Below are 23,558 nucleotides of genomic sequence, written 5' to 3'. Positions count from 1 at the left end.
ACAAAAATAGACTAACAATTCTCAGCCGCCATTCTTTTTCTTCATTCTATCAAAATACTTTAGTACACAAGTCGTATAACTGATTTTAAAATGTATTTTTGAAACAATGAAATAATTTTTAGGCATCACCGTATGAGAAACACAAACTAAAATACCTGAAATGGCATTTTAAAAGTTGATAACTAACCATCCTAGACTTTATCCATGCTTCAGTTAGCCTACACGTTTAGGTTAGACCTACTTGTACCGGTATAAATAATAATTGAAAGTTTATTTCAGAATTATTTCCAATGAAATTACTTATTTTAAAAAGCATTTATATTCTTCTATAATTTTTGAAAGAAATTGGAAGAGAATACCTACCAAATAACTAAATTTCTGTTGTTTTGAAATTCAGATTGGTGTATCACAGCTTTTTAAATTAGCCGCAATTTCAGGTTTGTATAAAAATAAATTATGAAAAAATGTAATATTTTCTTGATTAATTTGACATTAAATTGATTATTTTATTGAGGAAATGATAATTATTTTTAGATCAATTTAATGGATGAATTTAGTAACAGCTGTGTACACTCAGTTGCAAAATGGAGAGACTTGGCAACGTCGTTCTCCTATCTTTCTTCACTGCCATTATAATGTGGACCTCACTATAGAGAAGAAAGACATGCTTTCCATGCTCGAGACGCATTCAAATCTTTATAAATTCTTTGGTCCAATGGTTGTAAAAATAGTAATACAGGTAGTAAAATTTACTGGTTGTAAAATACTAATGTTAATATAGGTACCGTAGTAAAAATATTTCATGTAAGCACGATTTTTACAGTAGTTGATCATTATTCATCTTATCATCTGATCAAATTGTTAAATAGTTGGAATGCTCATCAATCTGATACTGTTATAGTGTTACAAATGGAAGCAAAATTATTATGGTTGATTACTTCCTCGTTGGAGAGTTGATACAATAGTTTTATAAAAAATAGTATAGCCCAGTCAACGACGTGTTAAAGAGAGAAAAGTTTGGAAGACAATTTTTGACCCCGCAGTTCTGTTTAGGGTAGTGAGGAGGTAAACATATCAAAAGTCCCCACCCCTACCCCTTGTGCTGAGTGGGTGGGGGGTGTTTCAAAGGTACCATTTTTTGGTTTCTCGCATATAGCTCGAAAATTATGCATTTTACAGACATAACTATTCTATAAGAGATTAAAGCTTACATAATTTCCTACAATATTGATCTGACAACTTTTTCTATATCTCTTTCACTTTTCGAGATATCCACTGTAAAAGATGTAACATTTTGAAAAAAAAACACATTTTCCTTCAATTTTTTGCTATTTTTGCTCTTATAACTTTTTGAATATCGATGGGAAAAATCCATGCTGATCATGATCTTGCAGAGCATCAAATCCTAAATTTCACATATTTACGCACATTCCCACGACTGTTGCAGCAGCTTCAGTGTTGAGTGTGAGATCTTCAGTTTTGCAAAAATAGACCAATTGACAAAGGAATTTGGAGAGAATGTTGTAAACACAATTTTTGACGCAGCTTTGTTGGGACCAGTTAGGGGGTGAACATATCAAAAGTTCCCATCCCTACCCCTTGTGCTAAAGGGATGAGGGTGGTTTAAAAGTTGCATTTTTCAATGTTTTGCTTACACGCTCATATCTTGAGAAAAATGCGTTCAACCGACATGACTAACTATTCAGAAATGAAGCTTGATAAATTCTCTACAATATTTGTTCTGTTGTGATTTGTGATATCTCAAACAGTTTTCGAGATATTCTCTCTTAAAATTAATGTTAATTATGGCTGAAGTATGACAGTCGTAAGGCCCATTGACGGCTTAAATTATATATTCAGGCGGTGGAACATTCCCGAAAGGGAACTCCCCACCAACAAAAGCCATACGAATTTATTTTTTTCTCTCTTAAAAGTGTAAAATTGTTTAAAAAAACAGCTTTTAATCCTATTGTTTGATGTTTCAGGGCCTACAACTCTTCAACAATGCATCGTAAAAATCAATGCTCATCGTAGATTTGTAGAGCTTTGTTTTCTCTTCAATTTGATGTATTATTTCACTACTTAATGTTTTCCTTCTATTGTTATAGCAGACTCAATGTGGGGGGGGGGTGAAATTTTCACATCTGCAACAAGTGTCAACTTAGCAGTTCCACACCTTCAATAGACGGGCTAGAGATGCGTATTTTTGCTATGTTTACCTCCCAACTAGTCTTCATTAAGCTACAAAGTCAAAAATTGTGTACCAGATTTTCCAGACTCAAATTTCATTGTCAAGTGAGCAATCGTTAGAAAATTAAAATTTCACCCCCCACATTGAATCTGCTATAACAATAGAAGAAAAGCATTAAGTAGTGAAATAATACATCAAATTGAAGAGAAAACAAAGCTCTACAAATCTACGATGAGCATTCATTTTTATGATCTTCTATTCATGTTTTATGAACTTCTATTTTAAATTTGAAGAATGTAAAAAAAATTACTATTAATGACTTTTTGTAAATAATGTTAAATCTGAAGTTTTTGAAATAATGAAATAATTTTTAGGCATCACCGTATGAGAAACACAAATTAAAATACCTGAAATGGCATTTTAAAAGTTGATAACTAACCATCCTAGACTTTATCCATGCTTCAGTTAGCCTACACGTTTAGGTTAGACCTACTTGTACCGGTATAAATAATAATTGAAAGTTTATTTCAGAATTATTTCCAATGAAATTACTTATTTTAAAAAGCATTTATATTCTTCTATAATTTTTGAAAGAAATTGGAATAGAATACCTACCAAATAACTAAATTTCTGTTGTTTTGAAATTCAGATTGGTGTATCACAGCTTTTTAAATTAGCCGCCATTTCAGGTTTGTATAAAAATAAAAATCTGATCTCAGTTATGGAAGCAAATTTTTTAATCAAATTATGAAAAAATGTAATATTTTCTTGATTAATTTGACATTAAATTGATTATTTTATTGAGGAAATGATAATTATTTTTAGATCAAATTTAATGGGATGAATTTAGTAACAGCTGTGTACACTCAGTTGCAAAATGGAGAGACTTGGCAACGTTGTTCTCCTATCTTTCTTCACTGCCATTATAATGTGGACCTCACTATAGAGAAGAAAGACATGCTTTCCATGCTCGAGACGCATTCAAATCTTTATAAATTCTTTGGTCCAATGGTTGTAAAAATAGTAATATAGGTAGTAAAATTTACTGGTTGTAAAATACTAATGTTAATATAGGTACCGTAGTAAAAATATTTCATGTAAGCACGATTTTTACAGAAGTTGATCATTATTCATCTTATCATCTGATCAAATTGTTAAATAGTTGGAATGCTCATCAATCTGATACTGTTATAGTGTTACAAATGGAAGCAAAATTATTATGGTTGATTACTTCCTCGTTGGAGAGTTGATACAATAGTTTTATAAAAAATAGTATAGCCCAGTCAACGACGTGTTAAAGAGAGAAAAGTTTGGAAGACAATTTTTGACCCCGCAGTTCTGTTTAGGGTAGTGAGGAGGTAAACATATCAAAAGTCCCCTACCCCTACCCCTTGTGCTGAGTGGGTGGGGGGTGTTTCAAAGGTACCATTTTTTGGTTTCTCGCATATAACTCGAAAATTATGCATTTTACAGACATAACTATTCTATAAGAGATTAAAGCTTACATAATTTCCTACAATGTTGATCTGACAACTTTTTCTATATCTCTTTCACTTTTCGAGATATCCACTGTAAAAGATGTAACATTTTTGAAAAAAAAACACATTTTCCTTCAATTTTTTGCTATTTTTGCTCTTATAACTTTTTGAATATCGATGGGAAAAATCCATGCTGATCGTAGATTTGTAGAGCTTTGTTTTCTCTTCAATTTGATGTATTATTTCACTACTTAATGTTTTCCTTCTATTGTTATAGCAGACTCAATGTGGGGGGGGGGTGAAATTTTCACCTTTGCAACAAGTGTCAACTTAGCAGTTCCACACCTTCAATAGACGGGCTAGCTAGAGATGCGTATTTTTGCTATGTTTACCTCCCAACTAGTCTTCATTAAGCTACAAAGTCAAAAATTGTGTACCAGATTTTCCAGACTCAAATTTCATTGTCAAGTGAGCAATCGTTAGAAAATTAAAATTTCACCCCCACATTGAATCTGCTATAACAATAGAAGAAAAACATTAAGTAGTGAAATAATACATCAAATTGAAGAGAAAACAAAGCTCTACAAATCTACGATGAGCATTCATTTTTATGATCTTCTATTCATGTTTTATGAACTTCTATTTTAAATTTGAAGAATGTAAAAAAAAAATTCTATTAATGACTTTTTGTAAATAATGTTAAATCTGAAATTTTTGAAATAGTTTGACGAATAATTAATTTGCTGTTTGAGCTTACTCCATCAATATAGAAATATGTGGTTAACATGAAACTAGACTCATTTGAATGATTTGAACTTCAGATTTACTATGACTTCTACCTGGTGGAAAAACGAGTATTTTCAATACGCATTTGAATAATCTTACAATGTCAAACAAAATTGCATAGTTTATGCAATTAAAAAGTGTGAAAACCAACAGCATCATGTGACAAGAATGAGAATAAACTAACTTGAATTAAAACGATAACTTCACTATAAGGATTTAACTATGGGGAAATATGTTTAATATGCATTTCAATTATCGTCAAAATACTATACAAATTGCATAATAAAAAGTTTTACGATTGCAAATGATAGAGGGGAACCAATAGGATACTACTAGTACTAAGCGATTCTATTTCAAACATATTTTTACCGTCAAAATTGAAGCTTCCAAGGATCCTGAGGGCCAGAACAATTGAAGGGACATCTTGAGCATCGACTGGCATGTGGAGAGACGACGACGCAGACGGAATGTGAGTTGGCATCCCCGGGTGGCGCAAATGCTTCTGCATTAGAACTTGAGACAGCATTTTCAGAAGGCCTGCAATACAGAATAGGCAAAGTTGAAATAAATCTGAAAGTTTTAATACGAATATACTATCCTAGTCATATATCTATTCATACCAGAACAGAATAATATACTCCATCTTAGTCTTCATCTGGAGAAGGTAACTAACCTCTTCAATTAATTCGAACCAGCTTGACTCGAGTAGGCAGAGACAAGTATTAGTGTTCTATCAATTATTCTAAATTATTGCTCATGCACACATCTCAAGTTCGAAAAAAATCATAAGAGATAATTATTATCATTTTCATTTCATTTGAATTTTCAAAAATATCTTTTCTATTGGAGTTTTATGCAAAAAATTGTAAGATTGGGACACAAATAATTAATCTATGGTTTAGTTTTGAGTAAAATTCAATAATTGTACAATATGGAATAGATGGATAAATCCTTTCTTCTCCAAATATTTCAGTTCGGTCATTTGAGAACAACTTTTAGCTTCAGTTAGGAATATGAAGGTTCGTCTAGAAGAATCCAAATTTGCTCGAAAACATTGTGATGGACCACTACCTCCATAAACAAAGCCGTAGTGCATTCTGATGACGCAAGCACAGGTAGGGCTCCTACACCAATAAAAATTCGTAGATTTCAGCTGATCTATATCAGCTAGTTTTTAATGGTCTAGGAGCCCTACCTTTGCTGACGTCACACGAATGCACTACGGCTTTGTTTACGGAGGTACTGGATGGACCCCGAAACACCGGGAAACCAAAACTCGGCATCTAATGTTCTCCAATGAACATTTTTTGGGTGAATTTGGAGTAACAAATAACCCTAAATGAATAAGAAATAAAGTTCCTATATTAGTTAATGTAGAGCCCCATTACATTATCAAAGATCTTTGATGGCCGATCTTTGATAGTCATCAAAGATCGTTTAAATCTTTCAAGATTTGAAAAGAATTTTTTTTACAAGAAAATTATCAAAATGGTAATTTTTTATCATAGTAGACAACTCAATCTTTGATAGATCTATTGTACACGGGTCTCAAATAGGGAATCAAAACTTTGATAGAAGTTTGTCAAAGATATTTGACCAAATTTTTGAACGTACAATCTATCTATTCTAATGTCATTAGAGACCCTTTTTCACCAAACGATTGGACTGAAATAAAATACGGTACAAAACAAACCTTCTCTCACCCCAATCTACCTATCGTCAGATTCACTTTGAACTGTAAGCAATGATTTTACTGACAAGGACTGGTGACAGTTTGCACGGGTGCTCGCTCCACTTCACCCTCCATTCCTTACTTCTATACCCTCTGTCAGCCTATTACATGGAAAACCATAGTTGGTTATTTTTCCTCTTTTCTTTCTATTCAGCACACCCCACCATGAAGCCTATTCTTTTGTATTAGTATTATTAGACATATGTATTTTGATTGTACTGTTTTGTGTTTTGTTTTCTTTTGTTTATTTCGTGTTGAATTGAATTAAATTATTGATGACTAGCAGGTATGTTTATGTTTATGTTTTTGAAATAAAATATAACGGATTCAAAGATCCAAAGGTTCAAAGAACCTCACACGTCAACCGAAGCTTATTGAGTGTTCCAAGTATGTTAGTTAGGCAAACCAACTGCTGCTGTCCTTTACAAGGTCCAGGAAATCTAGCAGGTAACACATGCTCCGCAAGGGTCTAATTAAAACCTTGACAAACTGGAAACTTGACCTAATGAAATCTTGTAGAATTTAGAATAGTCCTATAACCATCCACGGTAGACTAAGAATATAAATGCAAAATTTCAAGTTAATCAGTCCAGTAGTTCACACAGTGATGATTCGTCTTGCATTCATTCGTGAATTTCCTATCCCGTACGTGTATAAGCCAATTCTTTCCTTAATTATATTAAAGATTGATTGTTCAATCGGACCTTCGGAGATGTCGCGCTTGAGCTGAGGAATATTGGCGGCGAGCTCCCTGAGTGCGGTGGTGAGTGCGGGACTGAGGCCAGTGGCCAGCATGGGCTCCAACAGCTGGTGCACGTCGTTCTGCATCAGCTGTTTCACCGCGTGGCTGAGCAGCGTCACGCACACCAGCACACTCGGCTCCAGGCCTGACAAGCGCTTCTTGCTCGGCGTTTCCTGTTCAACAATATCATTCAATAATTACAATTTCATTAAATTATAAATCGTACTGTACATCGTATTATACAAAATTTGTATAATGACCTTCGTATTGTGAAGAAATTTGTATTGTAAAGACCTTGATGTATGGGATATTTTAATTAGCTAATGGAAGAATACGATGAAGCTAAAACATAACTGAATTTGCAAATAAATATTTAAGTACCTTGAATTTTATAAACACTGAATTAGTTAATAAATAGGAAAGACAATAATTGTCTAATTATTAAACCTGATAAAAAAATGTAATAAAATGCAAATCAGAATTTAATTTGATTTGTTCGTTTTGGACTAATTTCTTAACAAAAATTCTGAAATTAAATACTAAGGGCTGTCTGTATATTTTCCAATTTCCAATCATTTAATGATTGTGTGCGTATATCATTGATGTTTGAACAAATAATACTGGAAATATACGTTAGAGGTTAGATGGATAGCATGGTATCAATTTCATACAGGTTGGTCTTAATTTACACTTTCAGCATGTGGTTAGCCAGTTTCAATGCACAGGAAGAGTAGAAATTCAAACTATTTTCAATAAATGGACTTATAGTTGAAATAAGAGAAATTTTTAAAGAATAGATTGTTACATATACTGGAATCAATATAAAGTATTGGTATATTGAATCCAAAAAATTGATGTGGAAACAGAAAACGATAAATAATTGTTTTTCTGAATTGAATTTATAAATCTAGAAAATCAACATATAAGATTTACACGAAAGTATTTTAGTTTTAGGGTTTACCTATTCTAAAGAATGAAATTCTCTTTATTGTTCTGCAATTTTATAGTGGATTGATTGAAGATGTTGGCTTATCTATTATTTTCATTCTTCAGGCCAGGCTCCTGGAGGCAGGCCTTCGAATTGACCGTAGCGGGTGCAGCCGGCATTAGTAATCTCAAGTTAAGAAGAAAACTTAAAACTTCATTTTCGATGTGAATCTTGTTTGATCGATAATGATGAATCTATACAATGATATTCGGTACATAATAATGAATTTATGCCAGACATAACTAGATACATAATAATGAATCTATGTCAAACTCATAATGCCACACATTATCTATTATAACAGATAATGTGATAGTTATGTTAATATGATGGATATTATGATAATTATCGATTTACCAACCTTGGCCGGGAGAGATGTTCGTATGGCCTCCATTATTTTGGGAAGAAAGGGCTGAATATGGTGTTCCACAGCTACAGCTATGAGACCAATGGTAGTGAACGCCAGAGCTCTATCGGCTCGCTCGCGGCCCTGCAGTGTCGCCAGCAGGTAGTTCATGCTCTCCATCAGGCAGCTTGTCATAGTATCACTATTTGCGTTAAAGTGTCTGAAATAAATAAAACATGACATTATTAGTATCTCCAAAATTGTTTATAATGATTAAGATTGAATACGATAAAACAGGTAGAAATGTATAAGAAGCTACCCATTCAAGTAACAATCGGTTTCTTAGAATAATTCAAATACCTTCAAAGAACTGAACAACAGCTAATTCCTTGAACTATACGCGCGAATATCACTCAAATTCAACTGATCAAGTGGGGCCAGTAATATTACTATGATTCGAAGGGGTATCAAATTATCAACAAAGAATCAAGATATTATTATTCATGAATAAACTCTTACTATCAAGAAAAAATCTGTAATTTAAACCTCCCATCGACAATTATTTTCATTTGGCAACAAAAACTTTAATCTTCCCCAAAGTCGAATAAAAACTGTACTTAATTTCTCATTCAGTTATTGTTCAACCAATCCACTGGGAAAATACAACTTAGATAGCTTAAAAAGGCACGTAAAGAGATTTTTCTAAGAATGATGCAGACTCTTGTGTGAGTAATGGGAAGGATGAAAGTGAGTGGACCTACTCTGGCTCAGGCTTAAAGCTGGGTTTTCGTTTATGCGTAAATGCCGTCGTCGACCACGACAGGGTGCCGATCACAGATTGGGTGGATTTCAATTTTGTCTAAATAACCTGAAAGATTATGTTTTAATGGTGGAGGTTGAGTTAATACTTTTTTATACTTTTAAATGGCAATATGTTAATTAGAAATGTTTTGATTCTTGAATCATAAACACAAATAATGAAAAGTTATTTGATCAGCTGTTTTAGCACACTTGAAATTTTGACAATATGAATGTCAACAATGCTTGTCGTCGTCGACTGCGGAAGTTTACGCACAAACGAAAATGCACCTTTGGATGAATTTTAAATACATGCATCAGCAAAGCTAAGCTTGTCCAACGCACAAGCTTAACTTTGCTGAAGAGTTTAATCGTTTATAATTGAATAGAGTACCAATGTAATTATTCAACGATTATTATATTGTAATGGAACAAACCTGATGGAAACGAGCTGCACAAACTTGTCGCGGTTGAAGGCGGCTAGGCGGGGCAGGATGGTGAGCAAAGTGTGCTGGATGTGCGGACTGCGCGACTGGCGCTGGTTGAGCACCGAGTAGCAGATCTTGGAGAGGTTGTCGGCGACCAGGGCGCGGCAGGCGGCACTCTCGTAGAAGGCCTGCTCCTTGCCCTCTGCGGCCGCAGTCGCAGTCGCGCCCGACACCACGCCGCGTCGCACCAGGCTCACGTGGCTGCGCGACTTGCTCACCAGCGGCGACTTCAGTCGCGGCAGCAGGCTCACCGAGTCCTGTGCAAACAAATCATGCTCCTATTAGTTATAAAGTTATTACTTGTAGAACTTATTATGTTGATAAATGTCGATTAATGATTGAGACGTGGTGTTGGATTTCAGAGTAAATAAGCAATTTCATAATGGTTTAGTCAGACAGGCAATCGTCTAATAATAATATAGGATGAGTATTTATATTATGTATGAGTTATTATGTATTATTCATGAATTTTACACTCTACTTTGTTGGTCATATATTCCAGCCTAGTAAATTAGAATACATTATTTTTTATTAAATATCACTCAAATTCAAATTCATTTATTTGCCATAAAATAATACAGATTGATAAATAAATATTCTAAATTTAAAAAATGGCACTTCAAGCAAAGAACAACTTGTGCGCCGGCAGTGAGTTTGAACAACTAGGTTACAAAAAAATAGAGCTTATTCAAACCACTAAAATAAATACAATTACGGAAGGTCACATCTCAATCTTTACAAACGATAAGACAAAGTAATAAAATTAAAAGCAAATGACAAATTCAAAAAGACAGGAACAAGAAAGCTATGACAAATCATTTTTTAAATTTATAACACAAGATTGCAATACTACATAATGGAGATAGATAATTTGAAATAAACATTTATCTTAATCCAATCCTGTATAAGATTCATTATGGATTTTGTAATTATATTATTAATGAGTGCACGGCCGTCTCCGGCCGATCAATTTTTCGATCCGAATTGAATGGGATTTTCTGGCTCTATCCGGCCGAACTAACTAAGCGAGCTGAGACAACAACTAGTGTTCCTAACCTGAAATTGTTCCACAGTCTTCTTTTTTTTTGTTTTTGTCACAAGTTGTTCTGTGTCATGAAGATGTTTTACAAGCATTGTTCTATTTCAATGACAGCTGAAAATTCAACGCATCATCATACTCAATAATTGTGTCATAGCGTTCATACTCAAATAACCCTCCAAAGTCATCAAACAATATCATTTCAAGTTTTTAAGATAGAATACTTCTACTTTTGTTGATATTTAGTTAATAAATAAATATTTAATAATGATTTTTGTATGATGATATAAATGAATAGTCTAATAACAGCCTGTGAATTTAAACAGTTATTTTAATGTGTTTATGACTAAATCTATTTTGTTTCTAACAAAAAAAACTAAGAGAAAAAAACGGAATTCAAGTGGAAAATGTAGAAAATTCTACTGATGTGGAATTAGAAAGAAGATATGATTGTGTTATAATATATTGATAATGTGATTGTGGAATGTAATAAATAAATTGATAATTAGTAGGTACTTTCAAGTAGCATAGTCTCATCGAAATCCATTCGATGGATGAAATCTTTGTAAACACACAAAGAAAAATAATTTCCCATACTAACTAGATGGCAACTTCACTTTCTGGCAGCAGCCAACTACTGAACTGGACTGACGAAAACGGTTCCAATGGACGACCGTATTCGGCCGAGTTGACGGCCGGCAGATTCGACTGATCCAATGGCCGAACGGATCGGTTGAATACGGTTCCAGTGGACGGTTACCCTAAAGATTATGTGGGCAAAAAACAAACTATACTCATCATTGAATCTATTAGTAATGTTTCTGATAATTTTATTAGTATGTAAACTTGCTGAGAGTGAATAGTTTCTTTGAGCAATGAATAAATTTGAATAAATAATAAATGAGTAGATTTGAAAATAAAATATAACACAGATGTATTTGATTAAATCAAAACCAAATTCATTTGATTAGTGGCTTACGGGCACAGGCTGGGGCGGCTGGCACTGTATACGCTGCATGAGTCCCTCGTAGGTGCGCTCCCACTGCACATTGCTGCAGCGCAACAACTCATTCAGCACCAGCATTGAGCCATGTATGCGGTCGTCCTTGCTAATTCCCTTTGCCACTATGTCCTCAAAGCCTTTCATCGCGTCGTAATAGCAGTTTGAATACCTGACATCAACAAACACATTCAATTAGAAGACGCTTCATTTCGGTCTCAGCCATTCAAAGTAGATATATTGTCTGTGTGGGGGTAATACACTACCTAAGTACTACTACCTAAGTACACTACAGTACCAGTAAACAGAACCAGTATACAGTAGGCCTAGGCCTACCAGTATCTGACATGTGAATATATATATAGCATCAAATCAAACACTGAAACAAACATTTAACGGATTTTAATACTCTGCAATGTCGCGTGTAATCCATATTCTAATGATTGCTATTCGATCAAAGCTTCCCAGAAACTCTTTATTAGTGTGGGAATTGTCAAAATGTATATAGTGAGGTCCACGTTTTAATGGCACTAAAGAAAGATAGGAGAAAGAGGTTGCCAAGTCTCCTCTTCATTTTGCTACTGAGTGTACACAGCTGTTACTCAATTCATCCTATTAAATTTTATCTAATACTAATTCTCATTTCCTTGATAAAATAATCAGTTTCATCTCAAATTAAATTCATCAAAAATGTTTTTCCATAATTTGATTCAAAAATGCTTCCATAACTGAGATCAGATTTTTATTTTTATACAAACCTGAAATGGCGGCTTATTTAAAAAGCTGTGATACACCAATCTGAACTCCAAAACAACAGAAATTAAGTTATTTGGTAGGTATTCTATTCCAATTTATTTTTAAGATAATGGAAAAATATAAATCCTATCCATAATATAAGTAATTTGAATGGAAATAATTCTGAAATAACCTTTTAATAGTATTTATACCGGTACGAGTAGGCCTAACCTATACGTGTAAACTAACAGAAGCATGGCTGAAGTTTAGGATGGTTGGTTATCAAATTTGTGTTTCTCATACTGTAATATTTAAACATTATTTAATTTATTCAAAAATACATTATAAATCAATTATACGACTTGTGTACTGAAGTATTTTGGTTAAATGAAAAAAAAATGGCGGCTGAGAATTGTTTGTTGACTTCTGTACAGTCACTGTCAAAAGTAAAAATAAAATATTCTGGCAAACGGACAAAATTGCAAAGCTAGAAAGAGATAGCGCTATCTGCTTTGTTGCATGATAGAAAAGGATAGCAACACTATTTTCAATCGTATACTGAATACGATTTATTGATATACTGACACACCATTATAACGTGGACCTCACTATAGCACATAACACTAAAAATAATAAAAAAAATTACACAAGGGAACTCTCTCTACACATACTCCATGCATCAAAAAGCTCTTTTACTCATTCTCAAAAACATCGAGATCTTCACAATTTTTCACGTGAGTAGGAAGTTTTCCAAGAAATTCAAGACCCCTATTTATGTTGTTTTTTCAAAAAGAGCTGTTCAGTGGTATTATCAACTACCTAGTTTCTATTTCCACTAATAACTTGGAAACTTGATGGCGGAAACAATCAATTCATTCAGCATGGAGTAATTATGCATCTATATGATGCATGAACTAATATTATTCCACACGACGTTTTCAAAGATGAGGCTGATATCAAATAAGTGTGGAATTAGGGATTGATATTTTTCTGCAGCCTTTAGGGAAGAATTGGAAATATCTAAATACAACGTCAAACACTAGAAAGGTGGCAGCCAGTTATTACTTGAAATAAAGATAACTAATTAAAACATCTATTGTCTATGATTAAATAAATAAACATTTCTAAAAATTTAAGAACGGAAATGATTTTTTTTTATATCCAGTATGATTTTGAGCAAGCACATCAACAGTGACCAGCTAACCAAAATCCAGTTATTGGTCAACTCTTGCTTTTAGGTCTAATAAAAGCAAATTAATTGATTTAATGAATCACTAGTAGGTAATATTTCTTTATTTTATGGCACAAACGATGTCGGCCAATCACACAGTTATCAAGTATCAAAAATATGATGAGTGATTCTTTCTAGAAATAAAACTATCAAGTAGCTCCGTATAAATAGATGAATAATTATTAAGATTATAATTGCACATTTGATTCATGAACACAATTAGCCTATTTTTTCTGAACCGATAACTCGAACTTGAACTTCATGTTGTAGGCCTACTTGAATGATTGAGCAAAAGTGATGATCACTAACCAGGTGGGCTTTTGAGTTTGCGAGCTGTCTCTCGTTGCGCGGTGACGACAAGAGCTGCCCTCAGTGCCTCGACAGCGCCCTCTCTGATGAAAGGCTTTGGGTCATGAATCGCATTGAAAATTAATTCAAGAAATGTTGAACTGCTGAAAGAAGTATGTGGGCACTGATAAGGCCAATTCCCGTAACACCAACACCTGGAAATTATGAATCATTGTCATATAAGTAATAGAATATTTACCAAGTATCGTTTTAAAATGGATTTATGACGAGTGAAGAGGATACTAGTAAATGAAAAAGTTACAATTTACTTTAATCGGATGCCAGTGGTTACTATACTTAACCAGCATCAGCTACTAGTATTTTGTATAATGAGAATCATTGCAAACTGTCAGCATTCATGAGGAATGCTGAATTTTTTAAATAAATAATCTCACATACACTAATAGCCTCATTTGATTCTCCAGTCTACTTGAAAAAAAGCAATCCTCATTTAATACCATCAGGAGAGGATATCATGCTAATCCAGTGCCCCACCACATCACAAATTTATGAGAAACGACATCTAGATCAAGTAAATCTGTATTTCTTTCGAAAGATAATTAATTACTCATATGGATAAACTTAATACCTAATTATTAGCCTAATTCTGTTCAGGTTAGTTCCAAGAAATCTGCATTCAAATGAGGTTGAACGATATTTTGATTTGAATAATATTTATTTATATTAATGACCTTGATACCTAATTATTAGCCTAATTCTGTTCAGGTTAGTTCCAAGAAAACTGCATTCAAAAGAGGTTGAACGATATTTTGATTTGAATAATATTTATTTATATTAATGACCTTAGTACCTAATTACAGTCGAACCTCTATATAACGAAGTTGATTATCCCGAGAAAAAAATCGCTGCCGAGAGGTATTCGTTATTGAGAGGTTCTGTCAAGAAAACTGCCACGATCCTATGGATCTTATAATATCGTATCACGGCGATAAATAATTAATATGGTACATGAAACATATCATCGCGAACGTAGGTAGGGTACCTATTAGTCCAATATTAATATGGAAATTTGAAAATTCATGCTGTCGATAAAAAACTGTTTTTTGAATATTTGTAGAACGTATAAGTAAGTAAACTCACCAATTTATTTCCAGAAAGCTTGATTTGTACTATTAGTAGTTTAATCAAAGTACATATTCTGTAGCGATATTTTTTCAACTTTTTACACTACTATTAGATGGAACGCAAAATACGGTTATTTTGTCAATATCTTCACTATAAATACTATAATATTTTTCTTATATTTGAAAAGTGAGTAATATCGGTTGAATTCTGCATTTGAATAAAACATCATGTTTGATAAACGACTCACAATTATTCAAACAGTCGAACATGTCTGGTACACTATTTTTCAGTTTTAATCCTTGCCTGATAATTTTGAAAGCTTCTAGAACTTCTTGATCTGACGGATTTTTCTCCTCAGGTTAGTCACAGTCATCATCATCATCATCATCATAGTCAGTTCAAAGAATTGAAATGTGTGACAAAAGCAAGAATGAGAAAAAAGTTCAGTCGTTCACCTGCCTGGTCTACAATAATGAACCCATCGACAAAAGACAAAAGACAGAGAAGAATGGCGAAAATTGATACGGAGAGCCCACCCCAAATGACATGGGAAAATGATGATGAAACACTTTATGAAATAATAAGAATATTGAAGGGAATTGGATAAAATATTAATTTTATTTCAACTTGAAAGCTCTCGGAATTCAATTTCCAGTAACTTGCATTCAATTTCCGACATGTGTTTCACCCTCTATTGACTGTCTACCACTCTATCTTCTTCCTTCTTCCTACCGGAATTGCCATTATTTTTAGTCTATTGACCTTTCTGGTGAAACTAGAGAATTCCTTGAAAATGACCGTCTGCTTCCTATACACACTACACTTTGTATGTTGAAGTCAAGAGAAAACTTTGTTGTTGAGAGGTCCGAAATTCGTTAAATAGAGGTAAATGAGTAGCAAAAACTCTAAAATGCCATGGGACCAGGTAAAAATTCGTTGTGTAGAGGATTTCGTTAAGTGGAGGTTCGTTATAGAGAGGTTCGACTGTATTAGCCTATTCTGGTCAGGTTAGTTCAAAGAGATCTGCATTCAAATGAGGTTAACAGATATCTTGCTTAGAATATGGAAACTTGAAATAAAACTTTTATTAAACATAACTTGTTTGCTTAATAAACGTTGTTTGAAGTACAACGTGTATGAGACTCTAAAACTCCATTATTGCAACGACTATAATTCTTTTTGTACTGAATAGGTTACACAAATTAATTGACAAAAATTTTACAGTGAATTTAATGTAAATATTCGTGAAAAAACAATCATAATTACACGAGTTATTGAAATTGACTGGATAGGCCTACTCTGATATGAAATGCTATCACTAATGTTTTTTCAAGGTTTGAGTATTTTTTAATTGAAGCTATTGATTTCAATTCAAAAAATGAGTCGAGTTGTATAAAAATGTCTTACCGCTGCGTGTCTCTTTCCCTCATGCCGATCCCCGCCCAACCATTCAAAAGCTCTTTTCACCTCGAATTCAACGTATTCGGCTGAGTAAGTTCCCGAGACCAATGCAAGCTTGCCAACTGTGTTAGCGGCCAGCTCCATCACTCCCTGATCATTGGACGGCAGCAGGTTTCTCAGATAGTTGGCAAACCTACTTATCCTATTGTTGATATTTCCAACGTCAGCTACTATCAGGCAAACTGTGGAAAAAACACAATAAGAATAAGAATAAGAATGATTTTTATTCCTTTAGTGCATACAAACAATGCTATCGGAAACGTCAAAATATACATTATAAAAACATCATAATAAAATAACAGAACAATAGAATAAAAGTCTCATTCCATTTAGGACCCAAACAATGCTATTGGAAACCTCTATTTAAGGTTTCCTCCATATATGTCAATAAAACAATAATATCAAGAATAAAATAATCCAACGTACATAATGCATTATTTAAATATAAACACATAAAAATATAAAATACTACAGAGTACTATCACGTATGGTTTCCAAAAAATGATTCTCTACTGGCAGCTGGAGGAAATCAGAAAGCGAGTATAGTGGGAACTGTAAGAGAAGGTTTCAAGTTTTGTCGGAATACTGTTAAAGGCAAGTTTCTGGCTGAGTCTGGCAGAATATTAAAAAGTTTCAAGGATACATGATTAGGACTAGTTAATACTTTTTTCAGTCTTGTGTAAGGTACATCTATTTTTGTCTTATTTCGTGTATATGGCTGGGATGTCAACTCTGCATCTATATGATCCTATATCCCTCTTTACTTGAAGTACCAAGGAGTTTGAAAGCTACCATCTGTAACTGTCATAACTTTTTCTTTATAAATAATGGCCTGCAATGCTCCATATACGCTGCACCTGATATAATTCTTATAGCCTTTTTCTGTAGTAAGAAACTCTTTGCACATCCGGGGCACACCCACAAGACCACCCGTACATAAAAGACACTCTGAAAAAAAGCGAAATAGCACATTCCTAATAGTGTGCGGGTACACAATCCCTGAGCCTTCGAAGAAGGTATATAACCCTACTAAGTTTGGAGCAGACACTTCTATATGAGTATCCATGTGAGTTTATAATCTAGTGTAATGCCAAGAAGCTTAGCACTTTTTGCACTCTGACTGATCTGTCTCAAACCAAGCACTAGCTTCTGGGTCTTGGTTGTATTCAAAATAGACGGTTGCCCTAAACCAGGCTTCTGCCTCGCCCTGACATCTGGACATCTTTTGTGCAAGAGCACTGAGATCCACATCAGCAGTAACTAATGATGAATCATCAGCATAGCATACCACCTTGGATCGAATGCTAAACCCAATATCGTTCATCATAACCAGAAAAGTAGAGCCAAAAATGGACCCCTGAGGAACGCCATGTGGTACAACAATTGGCTTGGAAAACTCTGAGCTAACACATACTGTCTGGATACGACCCTGTAAATAAGATTCTAATAGTTTAAGAGCATTGTTTTGGATACCAAGAAATTCTAATTTACTTAATAAAATGAAATGTCATTAAAAAAACTTATGAGTTGATAATTTATGATAGTTCTGAATTGGCATAGAATAAATAGCAGAAAATTTTAATTCAAGGTAAACATAAAATTCACATCTCCAAAATAATAATTGAAATGTTCCAAACACAGTAAACAAAAAATGTTCAATGAATCAACAGAATCTGAAATGTTATAAAAATATTTTTGTGAGGAAGTTGGAAAAAATAAGAAATAGTGTTGAACTAATAGTATTATTACCTATAGCAACGATGCCACCCTTCTTTTCATTGACGTCTGAGCCAGAAACCATTTCAAAAATATGATGATTAAATTCGTCCATGAATGCTGTCAACTCCTCAGCCGAGACTTCTCTAAGCTCCGTTTTGACCTGGAACATGTGAAATTAATATTTTTCAGAAAACAAGACTCAATCTACATTTTTTTGGAACTTCATGATTTTCTATTGCACTTTCAAGTTTTAACTCCCACCTAGTCTAGGTAAAGATTTGACGATCGTAGTAGTGCACTACGGTCTATGGTATAATATCGAATAACAATACGTTCAATAGTAAACACGTTGTCAGTAATCAATTAATGATGATTCTACAATGATACTGATTTCGATATTTACTGCGATCATGAATCATACCTGAAAGAATAATTGAGTCATATTGAGAATTATAAGCTGCTATTCTATTAAGAAAATTATTTATGTAGTTGTGATATTTCAAAACATATTTATGAATGAAGAATGAAATGCATTCATTGATTTATTCTTAATGCAATGACACTCACATATAAATATAGTTCCCTGGCTGCTTTTGTTCGAGTCTCTTGACTCTTGGACTTGAGTCCAGCCACAAACTGCTGCAGCAAGGCGTTCGACATGGTGGGTATTACACCAATTAATTATAATCTGAAACAAAAAATATTTCATCCATTTTTACCTAGCCTACACAGTCAAGAATATTTTCAGATGCATCAAAAATCCACTCATAGGAAAGTTATACTAAAAAATGCAAAAACTTATAGACCTACTGGATACTGAATGTAAGCAAACAATTGAAAAGTTTGTAATGAATTAATTTGAACAAGAAAGTACAATCCTATTTGATATTGAACATCAATCCACCAAATTTGTAGGTATTCTTTAAAAGTAAATAATTTACAATATGAAGTAGATTGATTATTTGCAATTCCCCTTACGGTCTCCTGCCCTACCCATTCTAATAACCACTCCTAGTACATGGAAACTGTAAAGTTGAAAGGATTTCAAACCTCACACCTTTAGCATTATCAAGCAAGAATTCGACATTTTAATTTTCAGAGTTCTGTCGAACGAATATGAATAGTCCAATTAGATCTCATGGGGGAAATATTTTCACTGAACAGGACATTAAATCGTATGGGAATAAAAAAATCCATTTTATAAATTATTCCGATTCCGATTAACCATGTTCTTTAGAAATAATATAGAATTTATTATAGCTAGCCTATTTGGATATTCGATGAAAAGGAGTTGAATTTTGAGAACCTAAACCGTTAGATTCGTAAATAAAGATAGTTTCTCTTGATAAGATAAGACCTTATTATCCGATTACAGCAAAGAGTAACTAACCGTAAACAAAAATTTGTTCGTACAGTGGGCCTGGGATAAAAAATATTATTTCCTCAAATTCAACTACAAAAAAGTGCAAAATGATTAGTATGAATTTTGGATAGGAATATACATTTTTTCAAGATTAAAAAGTGCAGTAAATTTCTAATGTCCGACTCATAAACATTGTAAAATGTCGGCTCAGCATGCTACTAATGGCCAGCAAACCGACATAACGATCTCAAAAATATAGTAATTTTAGTAAGTTACTTACCAACAAGGCACTTAAATCTAGTTGTCCATATAATTAAAGCTGAAATTCGCAACCCATTCTGAACGATTATGAATTTATTAATAGAGACTTCATTACAAAATTGTACTTCTATTACAGATATAAACAGGCATCGTTATAATATTTACAAGCTTATCAAATCTTCAAAATAACTAAACTTTTTTATGAATATTACACAGAAGAAAAATAACCAAAGCTTGAATCTCTCATACTAGTTAAAATATAAAAATAATGTTTTATTGTATTCCTGGGACAAAAGAGTGGAAATACAGCCAAACTACAAACGAACAACGAACTTGCACGACTCGCAGGTTGGTTTGGTTTTTAACTATAACCCTGAAATCAGCTGAACAGAATATAGAAGCCATTTAACAGCTGACGCCCAGAAGGCAATTCGGAATATTATGGTTTACTCTTGGTACCGCCACTATCGCTATCAATTGGTTCGAAATTTGAATTAAATCTTAGCTTCTGAATCTTTTTGTATCAAGATTGAAAATTATTATAAGATTAATAATAATTTGATCTCAAATATAAGAAATTGTTAATTCTTAGTCGTGCTTGAGTGGATTACGTTTTAGTTGGACAATAATATTATTTATAAGGTCAACTTAGGCCAGTGGCGTATTCAAAAACAAGTATCGGGGATCATATCTATATAAATAAAAATCGAGCCTACAATTTTGACATTCAATAACTTATTTATGTGTGCACCGAATTTGATGATTTTTTAGTTGTGTTTGTTATGTTCAGGATCAGGTTTATGGCCTATCAAATTTATAATCCGATTTCAGGACTATTTCCTACGGTCCTTCAACGTTTACTGTACATGTTATCCAAGAAGATTTGTGAGCTGGCCACACACAGAAAAAAAAATCAGCTGTTATAATCATTGCGTCATACAACAGCCGTCGGTTGATATTAAACAAGAGTGTGTGCTGCTCCATAACCGCCCATGTATTTTATTCTAAACGCCCTGACTAAAAACAAAATGACTGGAATCACTGGATGTTCTGTGTGTAACCATCCAGCAGTTACAAGCTCTAAAGACATTGCTTTGTTTCGAATAAGTGTGCTTCTGGCAATGAGTTTTGACTTGGGCCGTTTGCTCTATTATTTTGTCGAAGTATGCGCACAGTTGCCGATAAGCATTCTTGCGTTTAATCTTTGAAGATATTTTGTTTCTGCAGAACGGTACCGGTAGTTTATTTCTGTTCCTAAATAGGTATGTGAAGCTTGTAACCTTTTCAAACCTATTTTAATATATCCTGGATCTCTCAGTCCTCTGGAGCCCATTTCCATGTATTCAGTTTTTATTTATTATTTAACGAAAATCCGTAATAAATGCTGTAAATCACCCCGAAAACTTCTGCTACTGCAGACATTGTCTTCGGGGTGATTTACAGCATTTATTTAGGATTTTCGTTAAATAATAATTATAAATTAATTGGCATTTGAATAAATTCATTCTCTATTTAATTCCATCTATTCAGTTTTTGTTCGTTTACTTCAAGGCCTACTATCTTGGCTTCATTCTTGATCTGCAAGAAGACTTCTTCCAATGCTTCTTGAAATAATGCGTCATTCGATTAATGATGTTGCCTCTCCTGTCAATGATTTCCATTGATATCTCTCTGAAGCGCTTTATTGAAAAGTAGGTAGTGCCGATAGTACATCACCTTGTTTCACGCCGTGATTTATTGTGAACTCTCTTACTTCTCACTCTTCCTTCGCTCAGAACCATGACTTTTGTGCCATTTTCACAAGGATAATCAGTTTTCTAGGGGATCAATATTCATTTATAAAGTTTCTAGCACTTCGATTCTCTTCACCCTGTCAAAGGCCTGCTTGAAATCAATAAATAATTGTGCAGTTGATATTATGTTCAGTCTAGCCTTCGATGAGAGCGGTCGTGTCGATAGTGTCGTTTTAACAGTAACCGGCCGCTGCGCGATAAAATTTTCAGAACGAACTTTTACTAAATTAATCTATTATGGCAGAGTGTTTCAAGTGTAAATTGAGTTTCTCAGATAAAGAAATCGTGGTAGAGTGTAGTGAGTGTAAAAATGGGTTTCACCCAGTGTGTACCAGACTAGAATCCATCGAGAAGTTTAAAAAAATGAACTCACAAGCCAAAGCTGCATGGAAATGTGACAACTGCAAGCAGGATAAAAATACTTCAGGTCAGTCGGATAATCACTATAAACATTTCTCAGAAATAATAGAAAGTCTTCGAAGAGAAATAACTGATCTTAAAACTCCTTCAACTCGAAATTGGACGAAGTCAACAAAACACTGGAAAATCTGAACACAAAAACTGATGAAATAAAGAACACATCAACACTCTCACCGTCGAACATCATGCTTTGAAACAAAAGTACAATGAACTTGAGAAGGAGAACTCGGAAACCAAAATGCATGTTCAGAAATTGGAAAATGAAATTCACGATCTTCAGCAGTATACCAGAAAGGATAATCTAGAAATCGTTGGTATTCCCGAAACCAAGCAGGAAAATCTACTGGTCGTCATGGAGGCTGTCGCAAAATCTATAAACGTGGATTTCAAGAAGGAAGACCTATCGATTGTCCACAGAATGCCAACCGCCAAAGGATCTTCTTCTATCGTGGCGAAATTCAGTTCCAGGAGTAAGAAAATTGAATGGATCGCCGCGGCAAGGAAAATGAAAGGCATCAAGTCCACCGATATATGCAACAAGCTACCCAGATCAGACGTCTATGTGAATGAACACCTCTCACCCTACTACAAACGATTACTAGGTAAAGCTAAAAGTCTAAAAATAAATAAAAAGCTTACTTTCGTCTGGGTTCGTGATTGTAAAATTTTTGTCAAAAAAAGTGAACATTCTCGAACAAAAAGAATCATGAACGAAGAGGACTTGAACGAATATAATAATTAGATCGTCAATGTGAATGTTTTCTTAATTTATTATTGCACAGTGCATTGGTTTTACTTACTGTATTTTCCTATCAGGTTTCATATTATTTCCCTTATTTGAAATTTATTATTGCGCAGTGCATTGGTTTTATTGACTGTATTTTCCTATTAGGTTTCATATTATTCCCTTATTTAAAATTTTGAACCTTATTTAAAATTTAAAATCTTGTCTTGTTTCACTTTTTGTTCTTCTATTTTCTTTTCTTTGGGTTATTGATGAATAATGAGTATAGCTTTGATGAGGTGATCGATTTGGAGTGTTTTGATACAATTGAGAGTGATGATTTTTTAGTTTTGAGCCCTATTTTCATATAGATGCAACAACAGATTCTATTGAAGCTTTTAATGTAATACATATGAATATACGGAGTTTGGGGAAAAATTTTGATGAGTTTGTATACGTCTTAGAAAACTGTAAAATAAATTACGATGTAATAATTCTAACGGAAACGTGGATGACTGATGATAAAATTTTTGATTACAGTTTAGATGGCTATAGAGTTATAGATAAGCCGGGGCAACTAAACAGGAGTAACGGATTATGTATTTTTGTGAAAAATAGCATTGACGTAGATTATCTCAACTACGAAAATTCAGAGGCAGATATAATTCCGATTAGATTAAAAGCTTTCAACCACTTCATAACATTATTTGCAATTTACAGGTCTCCATCCTCTAATATCGATCTTTTTCTGAATGAGCTAGATGCAAGTCTGTCTGACATTCATGAGACAGAAAATATTCTTTTGATTGGAGATTTAAACATAGATATT

The 23,558-nt window shown here is 33.6% G+C and overlaps 2 protein-coding genes across 2 annotated transcripts in view; one reads left to right on the top strand and one right to left on the bottom strand.

Annotated features, from left to right (window-relative positions):
• Positions 1-20,153, bottom strand: part of LOC111055114 (serine/threonine-protein kinase mTOR) — a 69,598-nt gene extending 49,445 nt beyond the window's left edge. Inside the window, 12 exon segments of the mRNA XM_039426207.1 lie at positions 4,825-4,992; positions 6,892-7,102; positions 8,279-8,483; positions 9,499-9,806; positions 11,568-11,760; positions 13,864-13,885; positions 13,888-14,003; positions 14,005-14,057; positions 16,396-16,631; positions 18,199-18,328; positions 18,736-18,856; positions 19,812-20,153. Coding sequence (XP_039282141.1) covers positions 4,825-4,992; positions 6,892-7,102; positions 8,279-8,483; positions 9,499-9,806; positions 11,568-11,760; positions 13,864-13,885; positions 13,888-14,003; positions 14,005-14,057; positions 16,396-16,631; positions 18,199-18,328; positions 18,736-18,828 — 1,735 coding nt within the window. The 5' untranslated portion in view covers positions 18,829-18,856; positions 19,812-20,153.
• A 2,090-nt stretch (positions 20,154-22,243) lies between these two features.
• Positions 22,244-22,747, top strand: LOC120350345. Its single transcript, XM_039423232.1, has one exon. The coding sequence runs from the start codon at positions 22,244-22,246 to the stop codon at positions 22,745-22,747; it is 504 nt and encodes a 167-aa protein (XP_039279166.1).
• Positions 22,748-23,558: the final 811 nt, after the last annotated feature.

The sequence above is a fragment of the Nilaparvata lugens genome, chromosome 1, assembly GCF_014356525.2.
Source record: "Nilaparvata lugens isolate BPH chromosome 1, ASM1435652v1, whole genome shotgun sequence".
NCBI classification, from domain to species: Eukaryota; Metazoa; Arthropoda; class Insecta; order Hemiptera; family Delphacidae; genus Nilaparvata; species Nilaparvata lugens.
The sequence above is the reverse complement of the archived record's forward strand: the minus strand, read 5'-3'. Positions and strand labels throughout refer to the sequence as shown.